Raw genomic sequence first — 25,158 nt, forward strand, 5'->3', positions numbered from 1 at the left:
TACTCTTCTTGTAGTTTAAAATGTTGGTACAATGAATTTTGCTATAAAATAACTGGAGCATTTTTCAGGATGCTTATATTGGATTTTGTTTTTCAATATTTTGCTCACTTCCCAGTTTTGTTGAATCCATACAAACAGCTAGATCTTGAATACCTTTCAAAATTTGCATTTTTATAAATAGAAACCCATGTGAAAATTGCATTTACAATGATTATGTAAGCAATATTTTGAAATAATAGGCATTTCATATCATTGAAAATAGATGACACCGCTGCGCCACCGCAGTTTTAATACCAGGTGCCTCATAATTAACTTTAGATTTGTCACATTCTTGTACATCGATGTGAAAGTTTGAATGTTGCTGGCTGCTGTAATATTGCATGTTAGTGAAATGGAAATTATTATCATCATGTGATATTTGTCATATAATAATTACAAATGGTGATTTCTTCTTTCTTCCTTGGTAGGAGAAAGAGATTGACAGCATTCATGAGCTTGTTGTGGGTACAACCGAGAATGTTAAAGAGGGGAATGAAGACATCAGAGAGGTAAAGACTATTGCTGGTTGACAAATGTTATTTTCGCAGCTGTCACTGTAACAAGAATGATTCATTTCTGGAAAATTGTTTCTAAAAACTGTCATCAATAATGTGTTATTGATATTTTTAATTAATTTGTAGTTGAGGTTCCACCAGCTGCCATGATGGGATTTGAACCCTTGTCCCTAGAACATTAGAGATAGTAGGAACTGCAGATGCTGGAGAATCTGAGACAACAAGGTGCAGGGCTGGATGAACACAGCAGGCCAAGCAGCATCACAGGAGCAGAAAGGCTAACGTTTCGGGCCTAGACCCTTTTCTGATGTTTCAGGTCGCGATCCTTCTTCAGAAAAATGCAGCATCGGCAGTTCTTACTAACACAGAAGTAGTGATATGGAAGGTTGCATCAACTGAACAGATGCAGTGGGGCTGGGAGAATGGAATGGAATCCTTACAGGATGTGCAGATCAAGAAAGTATAGTGGAAGTAGCTGTGAGAGTCAGTTAATGGGTGTTAGTTTATAGCCCTGAAATGGAGACAGAGAAGTCAAGGAAAGGGAGGAGTCAGAGAAAGATCAGGTGCAACTGAAGAAGGTAGAAATTGGAAGCAAACTTTCCAATTCAGGACAAGAGCCGGGCACAACACCAACATGAATGTACCGGAGAAAGAGTTGAGGGAAGGAGCCTGAGCAGGTCTGGGTCAAAGGATATTCCACATACCCCATCAAAATGCAGGTACGTTTAGGAAATGAATTAAAGGAGAAATTGTTCATTAGAGAACAAGTTCTGCCGGATGGATAAGGGGTAATACTTGATGGGAATAGGTTCAACGAAGAAGCGGAGAGCCCATCAGACCATTATGATGGAGGAGTGTATAGCGACTGGACGAGCAAATTGGAAACAATTTAAAGTGACAGGGTGCCTCAAGTGGAAGTAGGTAGGGAGAGACTGAAGGGGATAAAAGACATATTCAGGGAAGGAAGAAATCAATTCACTGGGGTGGGAACAGACTGAAATAATAGGTCCACCAAGGCAGACCAGTTTATGGATCTTGGGAAGGAGGTAGGGACAAGCTGTATGGGAGTGGGGAACTAAGAGGTGGTAAGCCATGGAGGAAAGATCACTGGAACAGCTAAGGTCAATGAATATTCTGGAAACAGTGTCTTAATGTTCACCGGCATGGTCATGGTCCAGGAGGTGGTAGAAGGAAGTGTCAGAGAGTTGGTGTTCCACCTTTACAAAGTAGAGATCAATTCACCAGATAACAACAGTACCCACATGGTAAGCAGGTCTAATATCCAAGTTAGACCTGAGAGAACAGAGTGGAAAAAGTTCAGAGAAAGGCCAGAGTGAGTGAAAAGAGCCGAAGAATTGAGAGTGGAAAGAACAGTGGGGTCAGAGAGGTACAGAGGGCATAGTACCCATGCGTTGTTAGAGCTTGTGATCCCTAACACCTAAAAGGAACTACAGGCTGAATCTTAGCAAAAATTGACTAAGTATCAATTTTGGAGTATTTCATAGAGGCTTACTGATTGTGAGGTCTAGTGAATTCCTTAACATAATTCTGTGCTATTCACCTTGCTACGTATGCATGTGCCTCTATGGTGCTGCTCTCGCACTATCTTTCACTTACCAGTGGCATCGGGACCTTCCGGGATGATAACACTGGCACCATGTACACAATCTAGCTGTGCAACAGGTCAAACACTGCCCGTGATGAATATTTCTTCACTGCACACGTATTGGAAAGGAAACAAAAATGATCAGCTTCTGAGGGCACATAGGTGGCACAGGTGATGCTTTGTTGCAAGTAGAATCTCGTATTTAGAAATGTAATACTAGTTTACATCGTCACCTGACTGTTTGACTGTCATAGTAACTGCAGCTACAAGAATCTTGCTACAGAAGCTACATGTCCTTAGCACCAAACCATGTTAGAACCTTGTTGGAAGAAGTGGTTCTCTTTCCCTAATGCCCAGCATAGTATAATATCTTGCCATTGTTCAACGTGGGAGCATCAGATGTTGTGAAACCTTCAAACAGTTGAGAATGTTAACCTTTATTAAACAGCAAAAGAGAATAAAGAACAAACAAAAACATTGCATTTGCTTCTGGAAGCAAACAGGGGATGCTTGGCATTTAAATAGCAACCAGTTCCCTATCAGTAAATAATCACTTCACCTAATTCCGATCCATTGGAACGGGCTGTCAGTTAGGTTCTGCCTGGCATGTAATGCCCAATGCAGTGCCACTTTATCATCACTTTTAAAGTGCTATTCCTCCTGCTCGTTGCCCTCATCTTCCTCCTCGGAAACAATTGTGCTCTCGCAGCTCTTCAGTGTTTATCACATCCTCTTCTTGCCTTCTCCAATATTGCAGGAGCACTGTGCCAGAATTACACAGCACACTCTGTCTGAAGTGTACTGCAAGGCCCCCCCAAGACTGATCCAACCACTGGAATCTCATCTTCAGCAGCCCTCTTAGCCGCTCCACCTTAATCCTGGTGAAAAATGTGCTCCATTATGTCCACCTTGAGCCTCAGTCAAGGGGTTGGCTAACAGTCATTAGCCATGGTTGCAGAGCGTAGCCCTCGACTCTCAGTAGCTATCCTTGTAAGGCATTTGGCTCTGAAATGAAACAGGAATATGAGAGCCATCAAGGATACATGGTATCATGGCAGCTTCTAGGCTATCTGGACTTCTAAGATGTGTATCGATGATCACAGATGAGATGTACATTGACTGAGTGGAACCTTTTTCTCTTGTTGAAGTCGGCCGTGTAATGAGATGGTGCCCTCAACAAGATGTGTGTACAGTCCACAGTGCCCTGCACCTGCAGGTAGTGAGCTATGTTGGTGAGTCTACTGCACAGGCTGCAAAACTGACCTCCTCAAGGAGAAGCTAGATGAAGCTGTGTCATCTGGCAATGCTTAATACTTGTGGATTAAGGATGAAGAGATCCACACAGATCCCCAGTGGATCCTTGGAAGCAGCCAGGGCATATAAGTCTGTCGCAGCTATCACCTTGTCACCTTGTCACTTTGCCCTCCACCTCTTCAAGTCACAAGTCCTGCTCTAGCAGATGACAGTTCTGTTCCAATGTACTGGGTCATCAGTCTGTAGTTCATCTGGAGGAAATGGCAACGCAGATGATAGAATCACAGCCTCCTGCAATACCTCCTCATCCTGAGAGGACTTTTTGCTGCAACTTCTTCATGGCGCTTCGACAAAGTAGATCTTCCCTGATGCATGCTATACAAGTTGCACCACACACAGTAGGAGATGTAGGTCCAGTAGAATTACCTAAGTCTTATACCCACTCACCCTCCCCCACATCACCCAAGAAAGGTAGCGTTTCATATAAGAGCATGTTGGCACATACTTACAGTTTAAAGGGGAAATCAGATCCACGCCATTGGAGACCTTCGATTATCTTGTGAATTGTGGACTACAGGCGACACTTTTAATGTTTCCTGTGATCACTTCTGATATCATTCATGGGATATGGGCATCGCTAGCTAGGCAGCATTTATTGCCCATCCCTAATTGCCTAGAGGGCAACCTCATTGCTGTGGGTCTGGAGTCACATGTAGGCCAGACCAGTTAAGGGTGGCAGTTTCCTTCCCTAAAGAACACTAGTGAACCAGATGGGTTCATGGTAATTGTTAGACTCTTAATTCCAGATTAATTTATAAAGACTAATGATATAGTCAAGATTGCTTGGGTGGCCAGGACTTGTATTCAATGTAGCTAGTCACTGCATTGTATTTCATATGCAGTCATATGATTGGAGACATCTTACGTTAGTACTGTGAATGCAATTGTGCATTGAAAGGCCCCACATTGCTCACAAGTAGAGCCCACTTCCTCAGACAGGAAAAAAGGACTTTGCGCAGTCTAGATTGGGTGGCAGCCACTTTTCATTTCTGTTGCAATTTGGATGAGGATGTAATGCTAAACGAGTAGTGCTTCACAGATTGTAAAAATAGCTGTCCATTCAATAGCAAGTGGTAAATTTCAGATTTTCAGTCACTATTAACCTCTGTTATTTAAGGATTGCTTTCATTAGGTGGCACTTTGAAGTTATAATTTGGCAGGTAAGTGCTTTGTTTCATTGAACATCAGATAAGCAATTGCCAGTGATATTCATGCTGCTGTTCACACAACTACTTAATCCGAGCCCCAGCTCAAGACTTTAATTCTTTCTTCATGATTTTTCTCAGATAATTTAAGCCTACTATCCATAAAGTATGTATTTGGACCTCAAATCTCCATGTGCTTTGTTTATCTTCTGTATATTGGAATTGCTGAGTTGTAACACCCTAATCACAAGTGTATTGTGAAGTAGAATGTAAGGCAATCTAATGGGGAAATTATTGACACAAGTGTCAACATTAACCTGCAATACCAGTTGTACATGCGGTCAAGTTTTCCACTGTATTTTTATTCATGAACCAGTTTAGACATATTAGGACACAGTTCCATGACCATCGCATCCATTGAGTTGGCCCAGACAGATGTTGTATCACAAACCACCCTCTGGCTTTTCAGTATTAGTTTTCACAATTTCAGGTGCTGCAACAATGAAGAATCAGTGTGCAATTGCAGGCTGTGGCCATGGAGTGTCACTGTTGAGCAGCCTTACTGAGCCGCAGCCTTATACAGGAACCATGTTAATACACATAAAGGGTTAAAAAAGAATTGAGGTGTCAAGATTAATTTTAAAAGCAATATAAAATACTTAGGCTCCGATAGTCCGCATGGAGTTCTTCCCCCTCAACATTTGTGGGCATCAGTCCCTGATGGAAACATCATTCAGACCTTGTTTGCTAAATGAACTAAGGATTATGCTGTTACTTGGCAGAAGGAAGAAAATCAGTAAAACTTGGAAATGACGGCAATGGTCCAAACTGGAATTTCATGTTAAGGTAAACAAGATGAGTTCAGACCAGTTCCATCATTTCCATGTTTTACTGGATTTTTGTTCCAAATCAGACTGCAAATCTGACTGGAGTCACAGATTGAGAGCAAACACTGGGCCGCCTACTCCCTCAGATCTCCTTCAAAATTATTCTCAGCAGTTAGGACAGGAAAAAAGAAGCACTGCATGCCTCTTCAATCAGACGAGGGACCTAGGACGGGAAAAAAAAATCAAAGGATGGCTCCATCTTTTCCTTCTTGCACAGGCAGCATTATTAGGAACAGGATGGACAAATTACTGATTTCCATATCCCCACAACCACAAAAGTGAGAGTGAAGTGGGGGGAGGACAGTAACTAACCCCTCTTCTTCCCAACCAACTACCACCCCACACACACAGTAGTCAAGCTTTTCACTACCCCCCAACCCTCCCTCCCTTTTTTGTTATTCATTTGTGAGATGTGGGCATCGATAGCATTTATTGCCTGACCCTAGTTGCCCTTGAGAAGATAACAGTGAGCTGCCTTCTGGAACCACTACAGTCCACCTGCCGTGGATTGACCCACAATGCTGTTAGGGAGGGAATTCCAGGATTTTAACCCAGCGACAGTGAAGGAACAGTAATGTATTTTCAAGTCAGGATGGTGAGTGGCTCGGAGAGGAACTTGAAGGTGGTGGTGTTCCCATATATCTTCTGCCCTTGTCCTTCTAGACAGAAGTGATTTTTTTTATTATTCATTCACGGGATGAGGGCGTTGCCAGCTAGGCCAGCATTTATTGCACATCCCTAATTGCCCTGAGGGCAGTTCAGAGTCAACCACATTCCTGTGGGTCTGGAATCACATGTAGGCCTGACCAGGTAAGGATGGCAGTTTCCTTCCCTAAAGGGAATTAGTGAACCAGATGGGTTTTTCTGACAATCAGCAATGGATTCATGATCATCATTAGATTCTTAATTCCCAATATTTTATTGAATTCAAATTTCATCATCTGCCGTGGCAGGATTCGAACCTGGATCCCCAGAACATTATCTGGGTCTCTGGATTAACAGTCCAGCGATAATACCACTAGGCCGTTGCCTCCCCTTTGGCTTTGGAAGGTGCTGTCTGAGCATCTTTGGTGAATTTCCGGAATGCATCTTGTAGATAGTACACACTGCTGCTACTGAGCGTCAGTGGTGGAGGGAATGGATGCTTGTGGATGTAGTGCCAATCAAGTGGGCTGCTTTATCCTGGGTGGTGTCAATCTTCTTAAATGTTATCGGGGCTGCACTCATCCAGGCAAGTGGGGAGTGTTCAATCACACTCCTGCCTTGTGCCTTGTAGATGGTGGACAGGCTTTGGGGAATCAGGCGGTGAGTTACTCGCCATAGTATTGCTAGCCTCTGACCTGCTCTTGTAGCCACTGTGTTTATGTGATGAGTCCAGTTGAGATTCTGGCCAATGATAGCCCCCAGGATGTTGATAGTGGAGGATTCAGTGGTGGTAATACTATTGAATGCCAAGGGGCAGTGGTTAGATTGTCTCTTATTGGTGATAGTCATAGCCTGGCATTTGTGTGGCACGAATGTTACTTGGCACTTGTCAGCCCAAGCCTGGATATTGTCCAGATCTTGTTGCATTTTGAAGATGGACTGCTTCAGGATCTGAGGAGTCACGAATGGTGATGAACATTGCACAATCATTGGCGAACATCCCCAGTTCTGACCTCCTGGTTGAGGAACGGTCATTGATGAAGCAGCTGAAGATGGTTGGGCCTAGGACACTATCCTGAGGAACTCCTACAGAGATGTCCTAGAGCTGAGATGATTGACCTGCAACAACCACGACCATCTTCCTACGTGTCAGGTATAATTCCAACCACCGGAGAGTTTGCCCCTCCCCCAATATCCATTGATTCAAGTTTTGCTAGCGCTCCTTGATGCCACACTCGGTTGAGGGCAGCCTTGATGTCAACGGCTGTCTCACTCACTTCACCTCTAGAATTCAGCTCGTTTGTCTATCTTTGGACCAAGGCTGTAATGAGATCAGGAACTGAGTGACCCTGGTGGAATCCAACCTGGGCATCACTGAGCAGGTGCTGGTGACACTGTTGATGACACCTTCCATCACTTTACTGATGATCAAGGGTAGACTGATGGAGAGGTAAATGTACGGGTTGGATTTGTCCTGCTTTTTGTGTACAGGACATACTTGGGCAATTTTCCACATTGTCGGGTAGATACCAGTGGTGTAACCATACAGGATCAGCTTGGCTAGGGTAGCAGCAAGTTCTGGAGCACAAGTCTTCAGTACTATTACCAGAATGTTGCCTTGTTACTGGGAATGGAAGGTTTGAGTTAGGAAAGGCTGGATAGGCTGGGACTTCTTTCACTGGAGCTAGGCGATTGAGGGGTGACCTTATAGAGATTTATAAAATCATGAGGGGCATAGATAAGGTGAATTTCAAAGGTCTTTACCCTAAGGTAAGAGATTTAAAAATTAGAGGGTATATTTTTAAGGTGAGAGGATAAAGATTTAAGAGGAATCTGAGGGGCAAGTTTTTCACACAGAGGGTAGCGTGTAATTGAAATGAACTGTCAGAGGAAGTGGTTGGTGCAGGTACAGTTACAACATTTGGACAGGTACATGAATAGGGATATGAGGTAAATGCAGGCAAATGGGACTGGTTTTGTTTGGGAAACTTGGTTGGCATAGACACGTTGGACCGAAGGGTCTGTTTCCATGCTGTATGACTCTATGACTCTATTTGCAGTATCCAGTGCCTCCAACTGTTTATATCATATGGAGTGAATTGAATTGGCTAAAGACTGGTATCTGTGAATTGTTGGGAAACCACGAAGGTAATGACACCAAGGTTGGTGGAGTTGTGGACAGCGTGGAGGGCTGTTGTAGGTTGCAATGGGGCATTGACAGGATGCAGAGCTGGGCAAAGAAGTGGCAGATGGAATTCAACCCAGAAATGTGAAGTGATTCATTTTGGAAGGTCGAATTTGAATGCAGAATACAGGGTTAATAGCAGGATTCTCGGCAGTGTGGAGGAACAGAGGGATCTCAGGGTCCATGTCCATAGATTCCTCAAAATTGCTACGCAAGTTGATCGGATTGTAAAGAAGTCGTAAGGTGTATTGGCGTTCATCAGCAGGGGAATTGAGTTTAAGAGCCGTGAGGTTGTGCTGCAGTTGTATAAACTCTAGTTAGACCACACTTGGAATATTGTGTTCGGTTCTGGTTGCCTCATTATAGGAAGGATGTGGAAGCTTTAGAGAGGGTGCAGAGGAGGTTTACCAGGATGCTGCCTGGACTGGAGGGCAGGTCTTATGAGGAAAGGTTGAGAGAACTAGGGTTCTTTTCATTGCAGCAAAGAACGATGAGAGGTGACTTGATAGAGGTGTACAAGATGATGAGAGGCATAGATAGAGTGGATAGTCAGAGACTTTTTCCCAGCACATAAATGACTATTATGAGGGGGCATAATTTTATGGTGATTGGAGGAGGGTATAGGGGAGATGTCAGAGGTAGGTTCTTTACACAGAGAGTGGTGGGCGTGTGGAATGCGCTGCCGGCAGTGATAGTGGAGTCAGATACTTTAGAGACTTTTAAGCGACTCTTGGATAGGCACATGGAGGATAGTAATATATAGGGTATGCATGGTAGTTTGATCTTAGTAGGATAATAAGTCAGCACAATATCGTGGGCTGAAGGGCCTGTACTGTGCTGTACTGTTCTATGCTCACTGGAGGAGGCTGAGATGGATCATCCACTCGGCACTTCTGGCTGAAGATTGCTGTGAATGCTTCAACCTTATCTTTTGCACTGATGTGCTGGGCTCTTCCATCATTGAGGATGACGAGATTTGTGGAGCCGCCTCCTCCAGTAAGTTGTTTAATTATCCACCACAATTCACGACTGGATGTGGCAGGACTGCAGAACTTAGATCTGATCAGTTGGTTGTGGGATTGCATAGCTCTGTCTATGCTGTTTGATGTGCGAGTAGTCCTGTTTGATGCTTTCACCAGGTTGACCCCTCATCTTCAGGCATGCCCTCCTGCACTCTCGATTGAACCAAGGGTGATCCCCTGGCTTGATGGTAATGGTTGAGTAGGAGATATGCAGAACCATGAGGTTAGAGATTATGCTGGAGTACAGTTATGCTGCTGTTGATGGCCCACAGTGCCTCATGGATGCCCAGCCTTGAGTTGCTAGATCTATTTGAGGTCTGTCCCATTTAGCACAGTGATAGTGCCACACAACACAATGGAGGTTATTCTTGATGTGAAGGTGGGACTTCGTCTCCACAAAGACTGTGTGGTGGTCACTCTTCCCAATACTGTCATGAACAGATGCATCTGCAGCTGGCAGATTGGTAAGGATCAGGTCAAGTATGTTTTTCTCTCTTGTTGGTTCCTTCACCACCTGCCACAGACCCAGTCTAGCAGCTATGTCCTTTAAGACCCAACCAACTCCATCTGAAGTATTGTTGTTGAGCCATTCTTGGTGGTGGTCATTGAAACCCCCCCCCAGAGTACATTTTGTGCACTTGCCATCTTCAGTACTTCCTGCAAGTGTTGTTCAGCATGGAGAAATACCGATTCATCAGCTGAGGGAAGACGGTATGTGGTAATCAGCAGGAGGTTACTTGCCCATGTTTAACCTGAAGCCATGAGACTTCATGGGGTCCAGAGTCAATGTTGAGGGCTGCCAGGGCAACTCCCTCTCAACTACATACCACTGTGCTGCCACCCCTGCCAGGTCTGCCCTGCTAGTCATGATGTGGCGGTGTTGGACTGGAGTGGACAAGGTCAGAAATCACACAACACCAGGTTACAGTCCAGCAGGTTGATTTGAAAGCACAAGCTTTCAGAGTCTCAGTCCTTCTTCAGGTGTTCATGCTGTTTTTATCCCACTGGTGGGACAAGACATATCTAGGGATGGTGGTGGTGGAAGCATCTACAGCAGAAGCCCCTTAGTTCCACATTCAGTTGGAAACTCTAGCCACCTTTTCCTGCTTTATTTCACCCATCCCTGCTTAATATCCTATTATCTCCCTCCTCTATTGCCATAATGCTTACTAGAAAAGCATTTGAATTGTAACAAAACAAATGAGTTGATACTTAATCGGAAAATCTGTGCTGGAATTATTTACTGCAAGAGGAATTGTTATATTAAAAGGTTAGAAAAGCATTGCAGACAACAAAGTAATGAATTTTATTTGTTCAACAGGCAATCAAAAATAATGCTGGATTTCGCGTGTGGATCCTCTTCTTCTTGGTGATGTGTTCCTTCTCTCTGCTTTTCTTGGACTGGTATGACAGTTGATGGAGATGACCAAGGGTCTTCATTGTGTTGCAGTGTAAGACCTGACAGGACTTTATTAATGTTAAAAATATACAACTTGTTCACAGGAGATGAGCTTGCACCAAGAAGAATGACATCTAAAATCAGCACTTACAATGAATTGCAATATTATTTATATAACATTTTTGCGTTGTCAGTTTAGTAACAGCCTTAAATTGATTTGCTAAAAGAAATGATTTTATATTGGAAATCTGGTGTATAATGTTCATTTTTTTTCTCACAAGTAGCCATGTCAGATATAATCTTTATGTTCTTATCTCTAATAATGTTGATTTATAATGCTGAAGTCTTGAAATGAACCTGTGAACAGAAATAGCATCAGGAGGCTCTGACTTTGCAGTTCTCAGTACTTTATTTCTAGTTCCAAGGATACAGCGCCTACAATGTGACGCACATGGTTGGTCATCATGAAATAAATGTGAACTGTTGGCTTATTAATTAAGTCAAATATATTGATCATAAATCGATAATAAAAGTATTAATCTGCAATTGTGAAATCCCTTTGTGACCACTTTGTTTGGACAGTAGGTAACATAGACTTTTTATCCTGAGGACAACAGGGTTGTAAACTCCAAATAGAACAAGACAGACCATTAAGGCACATTGCTTGATTTCTAAGTCCCTGAAAAGTCAACTCAGCTCAGCATGGATAATGGCTAGAGTGCACAAGCATTAGCCTGAGCAGCTCTGTTAGGGAGGGAAGAATTAATTTAGGGTTCATGCTCCTGATTTCTTGCTAATGACATTTGTAAGGTAGTGTACGTATGTCAGAGTCTGCTAAACACCAGATCATCTTAGTCATTGTTTCCTTTATGGTCAATTAGCTGAATCACTCAAAGAATGGATGGTATCCTAGTGAGATTAATAGAGGTCATCTTCATCACATGGACAGTAAACTCTAGAAGAAACTGCTCACATAATTGTTACAGAGCCCACATTTGTTTCATTACAATTTATTTGAATGGTAACGAAATTGTTGAGTTCAATAAGATTGAATGATGCCCTGCACCACTTTACTGTCTCTAGGTGGTGAAAATCAAATTTGCTCCAAGTGGCTGTGTTGGAGGGCAAGTGAAAACAAGCATAAGGAGAAATAAAGCAAGAATTACATTTAGATGATTCACATGCAATTGATGCTGTAATAAGAAAATTGATAAACAAGATAATTATTATGGATAAGACATTTAATGTGTGTAAATATGATGTATATTCAGTTCTAAACTTATTGCATTATCACCTACTGTGATTGTAAACTGATGAAATTTTTGCTCTTTTGGAAAAAAATACTAAAATCGGAGGATGTCATATTACTTGACTTTATTGTTTTAAATAGTGAATCGGTTATACCCTCATTGCTTCATTTTACATCCAATACAAGTATCATTTTTGCTCAGATGTATAAAACACATGAAGTTCTGTACAAACAAGACTGAAATAACACCATAAACACTAAATGACAAATATGGCACACGTTTTACAAAGCATGATGTTTTGGCACTCAATTTGTTGTATGTCTGCATCTTTTTTTTTCTCTTTTATCCTTTCATGTCTTTCTCTCAACATCCAAAGTGATTTTGTAGAAATTGGTCTCAAGTGTCCACATCTGGCTTTTGACTTGATATTTGCACCTCGTAATTATAAAAGTAATTTGACTAGCTGGTTACTAGATAATTGACCAGTGGCAGGAAACAAAATGAGGTGCTTACTTCCTCCTGAACTTGAGGGGAGATGGAGAGATGTCAAACAAAGGAAATATTACATAAATATTGTCTACGTTTCAGGACTAAGTATAATTTGTGTGTATAATTAAAGTCTTAATTAAATTATAAAACATTACACACAAGTATGACTGAAAAATACTTTTTTAAATGCCAACAGATGACATTGTGTTTCATTATTATCAGTAAAAGATTTCATTTTTTAAAAAATTGACATGGTTTGAAATAATCCTCATTCCTTAAAAGCAATGCTCTTTGTTTAGTTTTTCTACACAAATTCAGCTTCTGAAGAACAGGCTCCAATTATTGTTACTGATGGCAGAAATGTTTAGTGTAGGTTCACATGCTTGGTTCCCTTGAAAGGTCTTGAAATGCCATTCAAATCCTGAACAGTCAAGGCGTGTGCCTATTTCAGGAAAAAGCTGCTTGGGATATCTTCCCAGAATGGCAGGAACTAATCTAAAAACCATTCTTAAATATAAAAACACTGATTATTTTCTTCAAAATTTGTGACTGGCGTAAAATATCCTACCTATTGTACGAAATTAGACAAAATACTTCTTTCTCTGTAAAGCCATATTGTTAGCTCACAGGAGCAAAAACAGAATGCAGCCGTTACAAATTCTGGGGAACTGGAGGGAGTTCTGCCTAGCTGTCTGTCAATGAGCTGTGGCAATGGTAACCCACCTTTTCTTTAAGATTGTTTAAACTTGTATGTTAGAACACAGTATATAGCTTCATGATCCAGCTACCAAATTTGCTATTCTGTAAATGACTCCAACCTATGCTTTCCCTGGATTCAGTTTCAGCTAAATGCAATGTTTGTATCAACACCGCAGCATCAGACGGAAAGGAATATTTTATTCTAATGATTTGTTTTATAAAATCTCTTGCTGCTTTTGTATTCTAAGAAAAAAACAATTCACATTATAAGTTAACACAGAACCATAGTAATATACTTGGCTGTATTTGCTAATTTGACAATACAAGAGAAACACTTTATTCTAACATACCATATGATCAAGTATCCATTATCTAGTATATAGGGTTTTTGGAGGTGACTTTGTCCTTTATTAAAAAAAGCATAATTAATGTTAGAGTTTAATTGCATTTTTAGAAGATCTAGCCAGAGAATTGGTATGTGGAGCAGGTCTTTTCTACTTACTTACTTTCATATCCACAACCTGAGATTAATAAAAGTACAGCATTCCTAGTTGAATGTCCTAACAAAATGAGACAAGCATGCCATCTTGCAAAGAATTTCATTAACACTTACAAATAACATGAATAAAATGAACAGGAGTGGAAGAAAAACTGAACTAGACCAAATTAACTCTTCCATACCTTACTAATGTCAGTGCCTTGTACATTAAGCAGCTAATGTTGGTTCCTGTGGTGGTTTTGGCAAGGAACCGCTGGTCAGACCTGGCAGTTTACTCAGCTGTTTTGCCAGCACCTTCATTTTCCTTCTCCAGTGCTTTCTCTTCAGAGAGTGCAGCCAGCCAGGGTGATACCGAGCGTGAAATGGTCTGTTTAGCCATGTTGTAGTGGTTGATGACAGTGTAAAATCTTCCCCGAGATGCAGAATCTTGCTCCGAGTAGTAGGTCTCCAAGCCAGATGGAATGCAGCGGTTATGCTGGAGAGAAGAAAGCATGAAAGAGAAGTTAAATAAAGCTTAATCCACAGGTTTGTGAGAGTGGAAATAACCTGCTAAAGCAAAGGTGTTAAATTTATTGTACTTCTCTCACTAACATTCCAATGAGTTTAGGGTGAAATCTGTGAACAATGCAGGACCATCTTTGTTTTGTGATGCAGAATTAATTTACAGGACTTAATTTCATTGATAGAAATATGCAGATTACTGTTTTCTTACATTCAGAGGAAGAAAATAAGTGCATTTCCAGTGAATATTTGGTAAATAGGTGATCCACTACAAGGTGAAGTCAGATTCTATTTGTGCCATCTTTTAAATAGCAAAAAGAAAGGTTGATGAAGCAGCTTATTGAGCAGCAACTCAGACTTGTGTAATGTTCTAAAATGCCAGATTTATGTACTAGTTTACCAATTCTGATGCGCTGTTTGGAATTACAAATATTCTGGACTGTTTCACTCCTGCTCCTTAATTTCAACATGCTTAGATTCCCATGAGTTTTGGCGGATTTCATGAAGCAACTTTGTACTATAGGAAACAGCCAAGTGGCACATGGTAGTCTCACAAACAGCAACATAACAATTACCAGATAATCGGTTTCAGAGATGCTGGTAAGAACACCCTTGCTCCTCAAATAATGCCATATAACCTTTTACATTTATCTGATGAGCCAGAGGGCCTTGGTTTAAGTCTAATCCAAAATTGTAGCTTTCCTTCAATACTGCACTGATCCTCAGCTTAGGTTGTGCGGTCAAGTCTTCAGTGTGAGGCTGGAACCAATGATTCCAAATCAGGCAAGATTACTGCCGATGTTCTCCATTTTCAGGTCATGTGAATGGATTAAGTCAATGACTGTTTTATGCTACTGTTCCAGGTTTCCATAAAAATATTTCTGACACTTAACAAATGTTGGGTTCTCAAATAATTATGAATGTGTGGATTTTATTCAAACAGCAAAAATACGTAGCAAACACACAGTGTAGGAAACAGACGTTGGGCCACCCACACTATATGGTTCACTTGAACCTCTTCCCATCTTTCCTCATCTAACTTTACCACCATAACCCGAATTCCCGTCTCTCTCATATGCTGCCCTAGCTTCACCTTATACTATTCACCTCAATTTCTTGACATGTTAGCAAGTTTGACATTCTTCACATCCTCTGGGTAAAGAAGTTCCTTCTGAATTCCTTCTGATTTCTTACTCATTTACTCGTATGTTGATGGAGGTCTTGTGGTGCAGCAGTGATGTTCCCTGTATTTGGGCCAGATCTCCAAGTTTGAGTCCTATGCAAGGACTTGTTGGCCATGAAAGGTACATTTGTAGCATAGGCAAACACAATGGAAGAATGTACAAGCTAATAACCAATACTCCTGATGGCAGTAGGTAAAAGCAGAAGATTCTCCTTCAGCAGGCTGATGCAGAATTTCTCCCTTAAGTGTGTTACAATCCAATGGAAGTACCTAGCCCAACACTCGAAAATGAAGACAGGAGAAAAGAAAAGACAAACAGATGTTCCATTCGTGACGAGTTTTGGTCTTCCCCACAAGTAGAAACACAGTATCTTATAAAAAAATTTGACTTCTTCAAAAGACCATTAGATATAGGAGCATAATTAGACCATTAGATCCATCAAATCTGCTCCACCATTTGATCACAGCTGGTATGTTTCTCAATCCATTCTCCTATCTGCTCCTCATAACCCTTGATCCCCTTACTAATCAAGAACCTATCCACCTCTCTCTTAAATACACTCAATGACTTGGCTTCCACAGCCTTCTGGGACAATGAGTTCCACAGATTAATCACTCCTTTGGCTGAAGAAATTCTTCCTCATTTCAGATCTAAATGATCATCTCCACTCTGAGGCTATTCACTCAGGTCCTAGTCTCTCCTACTAAAAGAAAAATCTTCTCCATGTCCGTTGTATTGAGGCCTTAGTATTCTGTAACTTTCAATAAGATACCCCCCTCCCCTCCATCCTTCTAAACTCCATCAAGTACAGTCCCAGAGTCCTTGGTCACTCCTCATATGATTCTGGGGCTGAAGGGCTTGTCATTCCTGTAAACCTCCTCCAAAGCCAGCACAACCTTACACATGGGGCCCAAAACTCATCACAATATTCCAAATACGGTCTGACCATAGCCTTATACAGCCTCAGCAGCATGTCCCTGCTCTTGTATTCTAGCCTCTCAAAATGAATGCTAACATTGTATTTGCCTTCCTCACTTCCAATTGAACCTGCATTGTTAACCTCAAAAGAATTCTGAACTAGGACTCCCAAGTCCCTTAGTGCTTCAGATTTCTGAAGCCTTTCCCCATTTAGAAAATAGTTTGCACCTATAATCTTCCTCCCAAAAGACGCAAGCTCATTACCTTCCCACATTGTATTCCATCTGCCACTTCTTTGCCCATTCTCTTGGCCTGTCCAAGTCCTTCTGCAGCCTCCCCACTTCCTCAACACGACTTGTCCCTCCACATATCTTTGTGACATCTGTAAACTCAGCAACAGTGCCATCAGTTCCTTTGTCCAGATTGATCATGTATAACCTAAATAAATATGTTATTCCAACAGTGACCCCTACGGAACTCCACTAGTTACTAGCTGCCATCCAGAAAAAGACCCCTTTATCCCCACTCTCTGTTTTCTGCCAGTCAGCCAATCCTCTGTCTATGCCACTAGCTTGCCCCTAACATCATAGGTTGTTCTCTTATTTAGTAGCCTCATGTGTGGCACCTTGTCAAAAAACTTATGGAAATCTAAATAGATCACATCTACCGGCTCTCCTTTGTCTAAGTTGCTTGTTATTTCCTCAAAAAATTCTGTCAGATTTGTTAGGCATGACCTCTCTTTGATGAAGCTGTGCTGACCCAGCCCTTAAAGATCTCCGCAACATTGTCCCTCAGCCTCCTCTGTTTGAACTTCAAATCTCGTTGCTCTCTGTCTCAATAAGATCCTACAAGCAGAATCCTTTCCTCTTCCGAGAAGCAATGGAGAAAGTGGAACGAGAGGAAAACGTTGGTATTGTGAAGCAGTACCTTCCACCTTCCCCAGTGCTAGGTTCTTGGGAAGGGCCAAGCTTTATCTTTCTGGCCTGCTGCCCTAATATCATCAATTTGGGGTCTCTCTCTGTGCCATCGCTACAATTATCTAATTTCCTGGCATCTGAGAAGAATGGCTGCCCAGCTGAATGGTAAAATGGAGTGGACTGCCTGCTGGTTTGGTGTGGGAAGATCTCCATCTGTCTCATAGTGGTGGTGGTGGGGGCAGTGATCAGGTGCAATAACCACAGGGTCACCCTCCTGTTCTTATTTCTGACTCCTCTGCCCTGTCCACTGCTCCTGGACCTTAGTGTTACAGTTACTGTAACTGTATCAAATGGTAGCCAGCAGCTTCATGGAAAGGGGGACATTGCTGTCTCAGGAAGAGATACACCAAAAACCCACAAGGTGACCCCGTAAGAAACCTGTTCATCACAGAGATCTGCTGGACTTGCCCATTTGTGGTGGACATTGGTGTTCTTGGCTTTATAACGCTCATCGCCACACTTCAGAAAAAAATTTGGATATCTAACATGATATTCAAAATATTAATATTCAGCAGTTATGTAGAAATTATGCCAAGGGCAGCAAAGTGGCTCAGCGGTTAGCACTGTTGCCTTGGACAACTGTCTGTGTGGAGCTTGCACATTCTGCCCATGTCTGCGTGGGTTTCCTCCCACAGTCCAAAGATGTGCAAGTTAGGTTGATTGGTCATGCTAATTTGCCCATAATGTCCAGGGATGTGTAGGCTAGGTGGATTAGCCATTGGAAATGCATGGTTGCAGGGATAGGGTAGGAGGTTGGGTCTGGGTGGGATGCTCTTCAGAGGGTCGGTGAGGACTCAGTGGGCCGATGGGCCTGCTTCCACGCTGTATGGATTCTATGATTCGCTGATTATATGCTCAATTACTCAAAACTGCATATTTATATCCTAGCATGTATTAAAAATGGATAATGATTTGTAGTACAACAGAAACAGTTGCAATGAGTTAATGTGCATAAAATGGGAAAACAAATATTTTTGAAAAAAAGAGCTGCAGCAGACTGCTTCAGCAGCAGAAGTCCAAAGTCAGCTTGACCCTGGGGTTAGGTGCTCTTCTTTCCTCTTGCTAACATACAGTCCAGTATCTCTCAACTGAGTCGATTATAGCTGAGTCTTGTAGCAATATGCAGCATCTTTCTGACACCAACTGAATTTAGGAAATCACAGCACATTTCACAGAAGTAAATTTGCTGACTTATGAAAGTGTGGCAATCCTAATGAGATGGTTCTGATGGTAACTCAATTTTAATGACATCAATGTAATGAAAATGTGAATGTTTTTCATTAAGTGTACTGAGGCAGTAAAGATGCATTTTGGCAAAAATAATAATTGTGAATAGCTACTCCTGCTATAAATTTTCAAAAAATAAAGCGCAACTATACTGCATATCATCCCAGGCATTACAGCAGGTAATAATGAAATTCTGCCTTTCCATTAACCAAGTGAAAATATGATTACACACCTAATCTTTCAAGTAGGGTTTTATTCTTTCTATGTCATACTTCCAGACATCAGATGATTCTACCTTTCTAAGAGTTAAAACTGCAACATACAACAAGCCCTATTGTTTGATCCATTCACATAGAGATACACTCAAGGCTCAAGAGTACTTGCATGTAGATACAAGGGTCTAATTTTCTGAGGAGTGGCAATCACATGCAGATTGTCAGTCCACTCCCTTTTTTAATGTAACTAAAGAGTTCTACATTTCTGAGAGGAGATTCCAATCTGAGCTCATTCAGTAATGTGAAACCAGACTTTCATTCTGACAGGTCCCTTTGTAGCACAGAACAGTCTGGGGAAGGCAAACTACATCCCTTTTCTCGAAACAGTCAGTTGCCGTAATCTGCAAATTTAAAGATCCAGCATCATATACAGTCACTGATAGCTCCTGTAAATGGGTAAATACGTAAGGGAAATATGAGGTGAGGGTAATGGGAAGGCAAGGTGCTAGATTGGTAGGGGTAGGGCACCAGATAGAAAGGAAAGTCAAGGTGAAAAGTGGGCCAGACATAGTGCAGTGTTCAGGGGCGGGGGGCAGAAAATAAGGGATTAATAGCCCATTGGCAGCATGTTAGAAAATAAAAGCAGCATCTAGTCATGCTAGTTCAATAGTTTGATTTTTAAAAATCATTCTGTGTGGACGTGTTATGACACCCTTCTGGGGCATGTGGAACTTGAGCCTTGGTCTTTTTGGCTGAGAGGTAGGGACTCTACCACTGGGTCACCAGATACTTTCAAACAGGGTTATTTTTGTTGACCTTTCCCCAAGCATTATTACTGTCATTGTGGATGCTTGGCTGATTTTCTAAACCTTGATCTCAGCAGAACATTATGAGCTCACAGTTGATTAATAGCCTCTTTAAATTATCACAGGAAAAGCTGTCTTAAGTATAGTTGAGTACACATGACAATTAAATCTAAGTCTAAGTATGAATAGGAGTGTTTTCACCATCAAGTATGTATGGGTGCGAGCTATCTTAGATGTTAGAAGTTTAGTTTCCTTTCATCTCCATGTTGCCCTGGAGATCTGTCCTTGGTGGCTAGTTCAATTGCATGATTCAGAGTGCTTTTAACCCAGATCATCTGATTAATTGGAAAATTTCCCAACTTAAGTTACCTGCCTCAGTGGTGAAAATATGACCTCATACAGAAGTAAAACCAGAAATATGGGAATAAATTTGTTACTAATCCAATACAGAATTCAAGAGGAACATCTACATCCTGAGAGTGGTTAGAATGGGAACCTTGCCACTAAATGAAGTCACTGAGGCAGTTACAGATGCATTCAAGGGCAAACTAAATAATAACATGAGGGAGAAAAGAATAGAAAGGGTATGTTGGTAGAGATTAAGTGTAGGAGTGAAGTGATGCCATGTGGAGTAAAAACCCCACAGGAATCTGTTGAGCTGAATTGTTTGCTTCTAATCTGCAAATACCTTTGTAAGAACTTGCTGTTCTAGATACCCTGGAAATTAATGCATTCATAGTTTGAAACCCGAAGTTAATGGTGAGCTTGGCAGCTCTAGAGTTTCGAAAGAAAATTATGCCTGCACACTTGCATTTTCCAAATGTTCCTGATTATGTTACTGGCAAAAATTTTGATTGTTTATTATAGACACCAATGACAGTGCAAGAACATTTATGGACCTTCCTCGTTTGCCTCAGGTCACTATAGGATATCCTAGTCTATGGCACAAATCTAAATGCAACTCCTACCCACAAAACCATCGTTCCCAGATACTGAAGCAGTCAGTTTTGTAGACTGAGCAGCAAGGTGGATGAGTTTGGAGTTGGTAGGATTATGAAAGATTTCAAACATAATCTGATACTGGTGCCTGCCTGAAACTCATTCTGGACCATCTACATGATGGTGTGTTTCATCCACTCAGGAAATCTGAGTTGCTATAGGAACGTGCTCTTCCAAATGCATGTTGTAGCCAGGAGCACCAGACAGTGGTGGTAGAGGTCCCAGCATTCTTCCCATCACCACCACATTCCTGATCTCTCTTGCTACCTGCCTTTGGAGTGTGTGGGAAGAATTTACGATTGATGTTCAGTCTGTTTGGTAAGACTGCGAACACAGCTCCCTTGGCCATGAAGCCACAGGAATGCACTCAAATCTGGAGCTTCTGGCTCAGGATCCAGGCATATCATCCAGTGCAGCACAGGACATTGCCATCCATGGACGAGCAAACAAAAAGACAGCATTAGATATAATCAGCAGCAATGTTATCCTACTCAGTGAATTGAACTGAACTTTAAACTGACAGCAGCTACAAAGCATCAAGCAGTTGAGTAAATAGCTTCAGCAAAGTACAGAATTGGCTACCCAGGGCATTAGTATTTTAAGTCAAGTATAGCTGCCCTTGGGGCAATGGCCACAGTTTGATTTATAAGCTCAAATTTTCTGTCCAATTTTCCAAAGCAAATCTTAAATCATATAATGGCCATTGTTACATGATTTTTAAAAATATATATGTGGACTCAGTTGCTTTTCCATGTTGATTCCATCCAAAGCCTATGGGAAAATTAACAAAGTGGGGAGAAGAGCTGGACTGTAGCAATCACTGAGGCAGACCAGCTGTCTCTTGAATCCAACAAAGTTCCTTTCAATATTCTTTTTGTTGTCTGTGGAGGTCAACAAAGTATAGTGATGTTTAAAATATAACACTTTCTAGAGACCCTGTCATTCAGTTGAAATATTAAACCAAAGCCCTGTCTGTTCAGCTGAATACCAAAACATCCCGTGTCACTATTTGAAGAAGAACAGAAGTATTCTCCTGGCCAATGTTTCTTCTGGATCAAAATCACCAGAATTGATTCGTTAGTCAATTGTCTTACTGCTACTTTCGGATCATGCACAAATTGATCACTGTTTGTCTACAAACATTAGATATTATTGAACTTCAAAGGGTGCAGAAAAGATGTTGCTGAGGTTGGAGGGTTTCAGCTCCAGCAAGAGGCTGAATAGGCTGGAGCTTTTTTCCCTGGAGCATCAGAGGCTGAGGGGTGACTTTATAGAGGTTTATAAAATCATGAGGGGCAAGGAAAGGGTGAATAATCAAAGTCTTTTTCCCAGAGTTGGTGAGTCCAAAACTAGAGGGCATTGGTTTAAGGGGAGATGGGAAAGATATAAAAGAGAACTAAGGGGCAACTTTTTCACACAGAGGGTAGTGTATGTATAGAATGAGCTGCAGAGGAAGTGGTGGAGGCTGGTATAATTACAACATTTAAAAGGCATCTGGATGGGTACATGAATAGGAAGGGTTTAGAGAGATATGGGCCAAATGCTGGCAAATGGGACTAGATTGATTTAGGATATCTGGTCAGCATGGACGAGTTGGAACAAAGGGTTTGTTTCTATACTGTACATCCCTATGATTCTGATTCATTGAGTGTGCGCGAAGTGTTTTGGTATATCCTGGGGATGCCGTTTTTGAAAACAGGCAGTGTAGCAGCAGCAAAAAAGGCTGGTGAACCTACCTGTTTTCCTGACTACTCTAGAATACAACATGCACTCAAATCTCCCAAATGTGGCAGAAGTAGTCAGTCAGTCAGCACGTAAAAAATCACTTAGAGTCATAGAGATATACAACACAGAAACAAAACCCTCAGTCCAACTCATCCATGCCAATCAGATATCCTAAAAAAATCTAGTCCCTTTGTCAGCATTTGGCCCTCTTAAATCCTTCCTATTCGTGTACCCATCCAAATGCTTTTTAAATGTAATTGTACCAGCTTCCACCACCTCCTCTGGCAGCTCATTCCGTACACACACCACCCTCTGCTTGAAAAAGTTGCCCCTTAGGTCACTTTTATGTCTTACTCTCCTCACCTTAAACCTGTGCCATTTAGCTTTGGACTCCCCCACCCTGGGAAAAATACCTTGCCTATTTACCCTATCCAATCACCTCATGTTTTTATAAACCTCCGTAAGGTCACCCCCTCAGCCTCGGACGCTCCAGGGAAAATAGCCCCAGCCTATTCAGTCTCTCCCTGTAGCACAAACCCTCCAACCTCGGCAACATCCTCGTAAATATTTTCTGAACCCTTTCAAGTATCATAACATCCTTCCTACAGCAGGGAGACCAGAATAGCATGCAAAAGTGGCCGAACCAATGTCCTGTACAGCCACAACATGACCTCCCAACTCCTATACTCAATGCACTGACCAATAATGGCAAACATACCAAATGCCTTCTTCACTATCCTAAGTACCTGTGTCTCCACTTTCAAGGAACTATGAACCTGCACTCCAAGATCTCTGTTCAGCAACACTCCCCAGGACTGTACTATTAAGTGTATAAGTCTTGCCCAGATTTGCCTTTCCAAAATGCAGCACCTCACACTTATCTAAATTGAACTTCATCTGCCTCTCCTCGGCCCATTGGCCCATCTGATCAAGATCCCGTTATACTCTGAGATAACCTTCTTTGCTGTCCACTACCCCACCAATTTTAGTGTCATCTGCGAACTTACTAGCCATACCTCCAATGTTCACATCCAAATCATTTATATAAATGACAAATAGCTGTGGACCCAGCACCAATCCTTGTGGCACACCGCTAGTCACAGGCCTCCATTTGAAAAGCAACCCTACACCACCATCCTCTGTCTTTTACCTTCGAGCCAGTTCTGTATCCAAATGGCTAGTTCTCCCGTATTGCATGTGATCCAACCTTGCTAACTAGTCTACCATGAGGAACCTTGTTGAACACCTTATGGAAGTTCATACAGATCACATCCACCACTCTGCCCTCATCAATCCTCTACATAACTTCTTCAAAACACTGAATCAAGTTAGTGAGACACGATTTCCCACGCCGAAAGCCATGTTGACTATCCCTAATCAGTCCTTCCCCTTCCAAATTTATGTAAATCCTGTCCCTCAGGATTCCCTCCAAAAATTTCCCACTACCGATGTCAGGCTCACCGATCTAAAGTTCCTTGGCTTTTCCTCACCACCTTTCTTAAATAGTGGCACAACGTTAACAATGTTAATCTACTGAAGCTCTTTAGAGGAATATCACACACTCAAACCAAGAAAAACAACATAAACCCTTCAGCACTGACAAAAGCAATATGAATAAGAGCCAAGAATAGGCAAATTTGAAACACTTTTGCAAGTATCTAGCCAGATATTTTCCAAGGTGGACAAACAGAAGGCTGGAAGAACACAACAGGCCAAGCAGCATCTGGAGGAAAGGAGGAGTTAACATTTCAGGTATTACCCTTCTTCAAGACTGAAGCAGAAGGATAATACCTGAAATGTTGACTGCTCCTTTCCTCCAGATGCTGCCTGGCCTGTTGTGTTCTTCCAGCCTCCTGTTTGTCTATCCTTGGATTCCAGCATCTGCAATTTTTTTGTCTCTAACCAGATATTTTCCAAGTTTGATTCCTGACTTGTGCTGAATTTGGTAACCTTGACTAGATATTAAGCATAGTGGAAAATCCCTATGTATCCAGGGTTAAGGTAGAAGATTATCATCCAGGTTTAACTCCTGACCACTATCGTCTAAAAAACCTGTATGTTTGTAGATACTGGGAGAAAGACCAGAGCAGTTCATATGAACTCGTCTCTCCCAAAGTGCAAGCCTGCTGACCCACAAGTCAATAATAACCATTTGACTGAGGTACTGTGGCATTGCTGTCAACCCTTGAAGAGAAACCCCATCAATTAGGTAATAATTTCAAGGGAGGAGGTGGAAAGAAGAATATTATTGAGAAAATTACTCATAATGTATAAAAACAACTCAAATATTCAGCACCTTCAACGTGAATTGTCCCAAAGTTCTTCACAGGATTGAGGCAAATGAGGAGATATCAAGACCGGTGATAATAAGACAAATGACAATAAAGCTCAGTCAAAGAGGTAGGCTTTAAGGAGCCTCAAAGAAAGAACAAGTGATTGACAGAAGGATTTCAGAACATTGAATCTAGACAGCTGAAATCATGGCTGGTAATAGTAAAGCAAAAGAAACTGAAGGTGTGCAAGATGGTGAAATTAGTGAAACAAGATTTTTCAGAAAGCAGTGGAACTGAGTGAGCTTAGAACAAAATAAGTCAAGGTGAGGCTATGGAGGAATTTAAAGATAAAAATAAGTTATTTTTTAAAAATATGATGCATTCGTCGACTGAGAGCTGATGTCAAGTCTAGTCTAAATTGGAAAGCTGACATTTCAGATCAGGACCCTTTCTGAAGAAGGGTTCCGACCTGAGACGTCAACTTTCCTGCTCCTCTGATGCTGCCTGGCCTGTTGTGTTCCTCCAGCTCCACACTGTGTTATCTCTGACTCCAGCATCAGCAGATCTTACTTTCTCCTAGTCTGAATTGGACTTGGTGCAAGCTAAATATAGTTACTGTTCAAATTCACAGTGATCATG

At 41.7% G+C, this 25,158-nt stretch overlaps 2 protein-coding genes across 4 annotated transcripts in view; one reads left to right on the forward strand and one right to left on the reverse strand.

Moving 5' to 3' along the window:
- The window catches only part of stx18 (syntaxin 18), a 153,000-nt gene extending 141,697 nt beyond the window's left edge, over window positions 1–11,303 (forward strand). For both annotated transcript variants that reach the window (XM_048595759.1, XM_048595769.1), the window contains exons 10-11: window positions 468–548; window positions 10,680–11,303. In XM_048595759.1, coding sequence (XP_048451716.1) covers window positions 468–548; window positions 10,680–10,775 — 177 coding nt within the window. In that variant the 3' untranslated portion in view covers window positions 10,776–11,303. The remainder of the gene's footprint in view (window positions 1–467; window positions 549–10,679) is intronic.
- Window positions 11,304–12,116: 813 nt separating this feature from the next.
- The window catches only part of nsg2 (neuronal vesicle trafficking associated 2), a 61,480-nt gene continuing 48,438 nt past the window's right edge, over window positions 12,117–25,158 (reverse strand). For both annotated transcript variants that reach the window (XM_020537335.2, XM_020537336.2), the window contains exon 5: window positions 12,117–14,169. In XM_020537335.2, coding sequence (XP_020392924.1) covers window positions 13,966–14,169 — 204 coding nt within the window. In that variant the 3' untranslated portion in view covers window positions 12,117–13,965. The remainder of the gene's footprint in view (window positions 14,170–25,158) is intronic.

This window comes from Rhincodon typus, chromosome 1, assembly GCF_021869965.1.
Source record: "Rhincodon typus isolate 14 chromosome 1, sRhiTyp1.1, whole genome shotgun sequence".
Lineage (NCBI taxonomy): Eukaryota > Metazoa > Chordata > Chondrichthyes > Orectolobiformes > Rhincodontidae > Rhincodon > Rhincodon typus.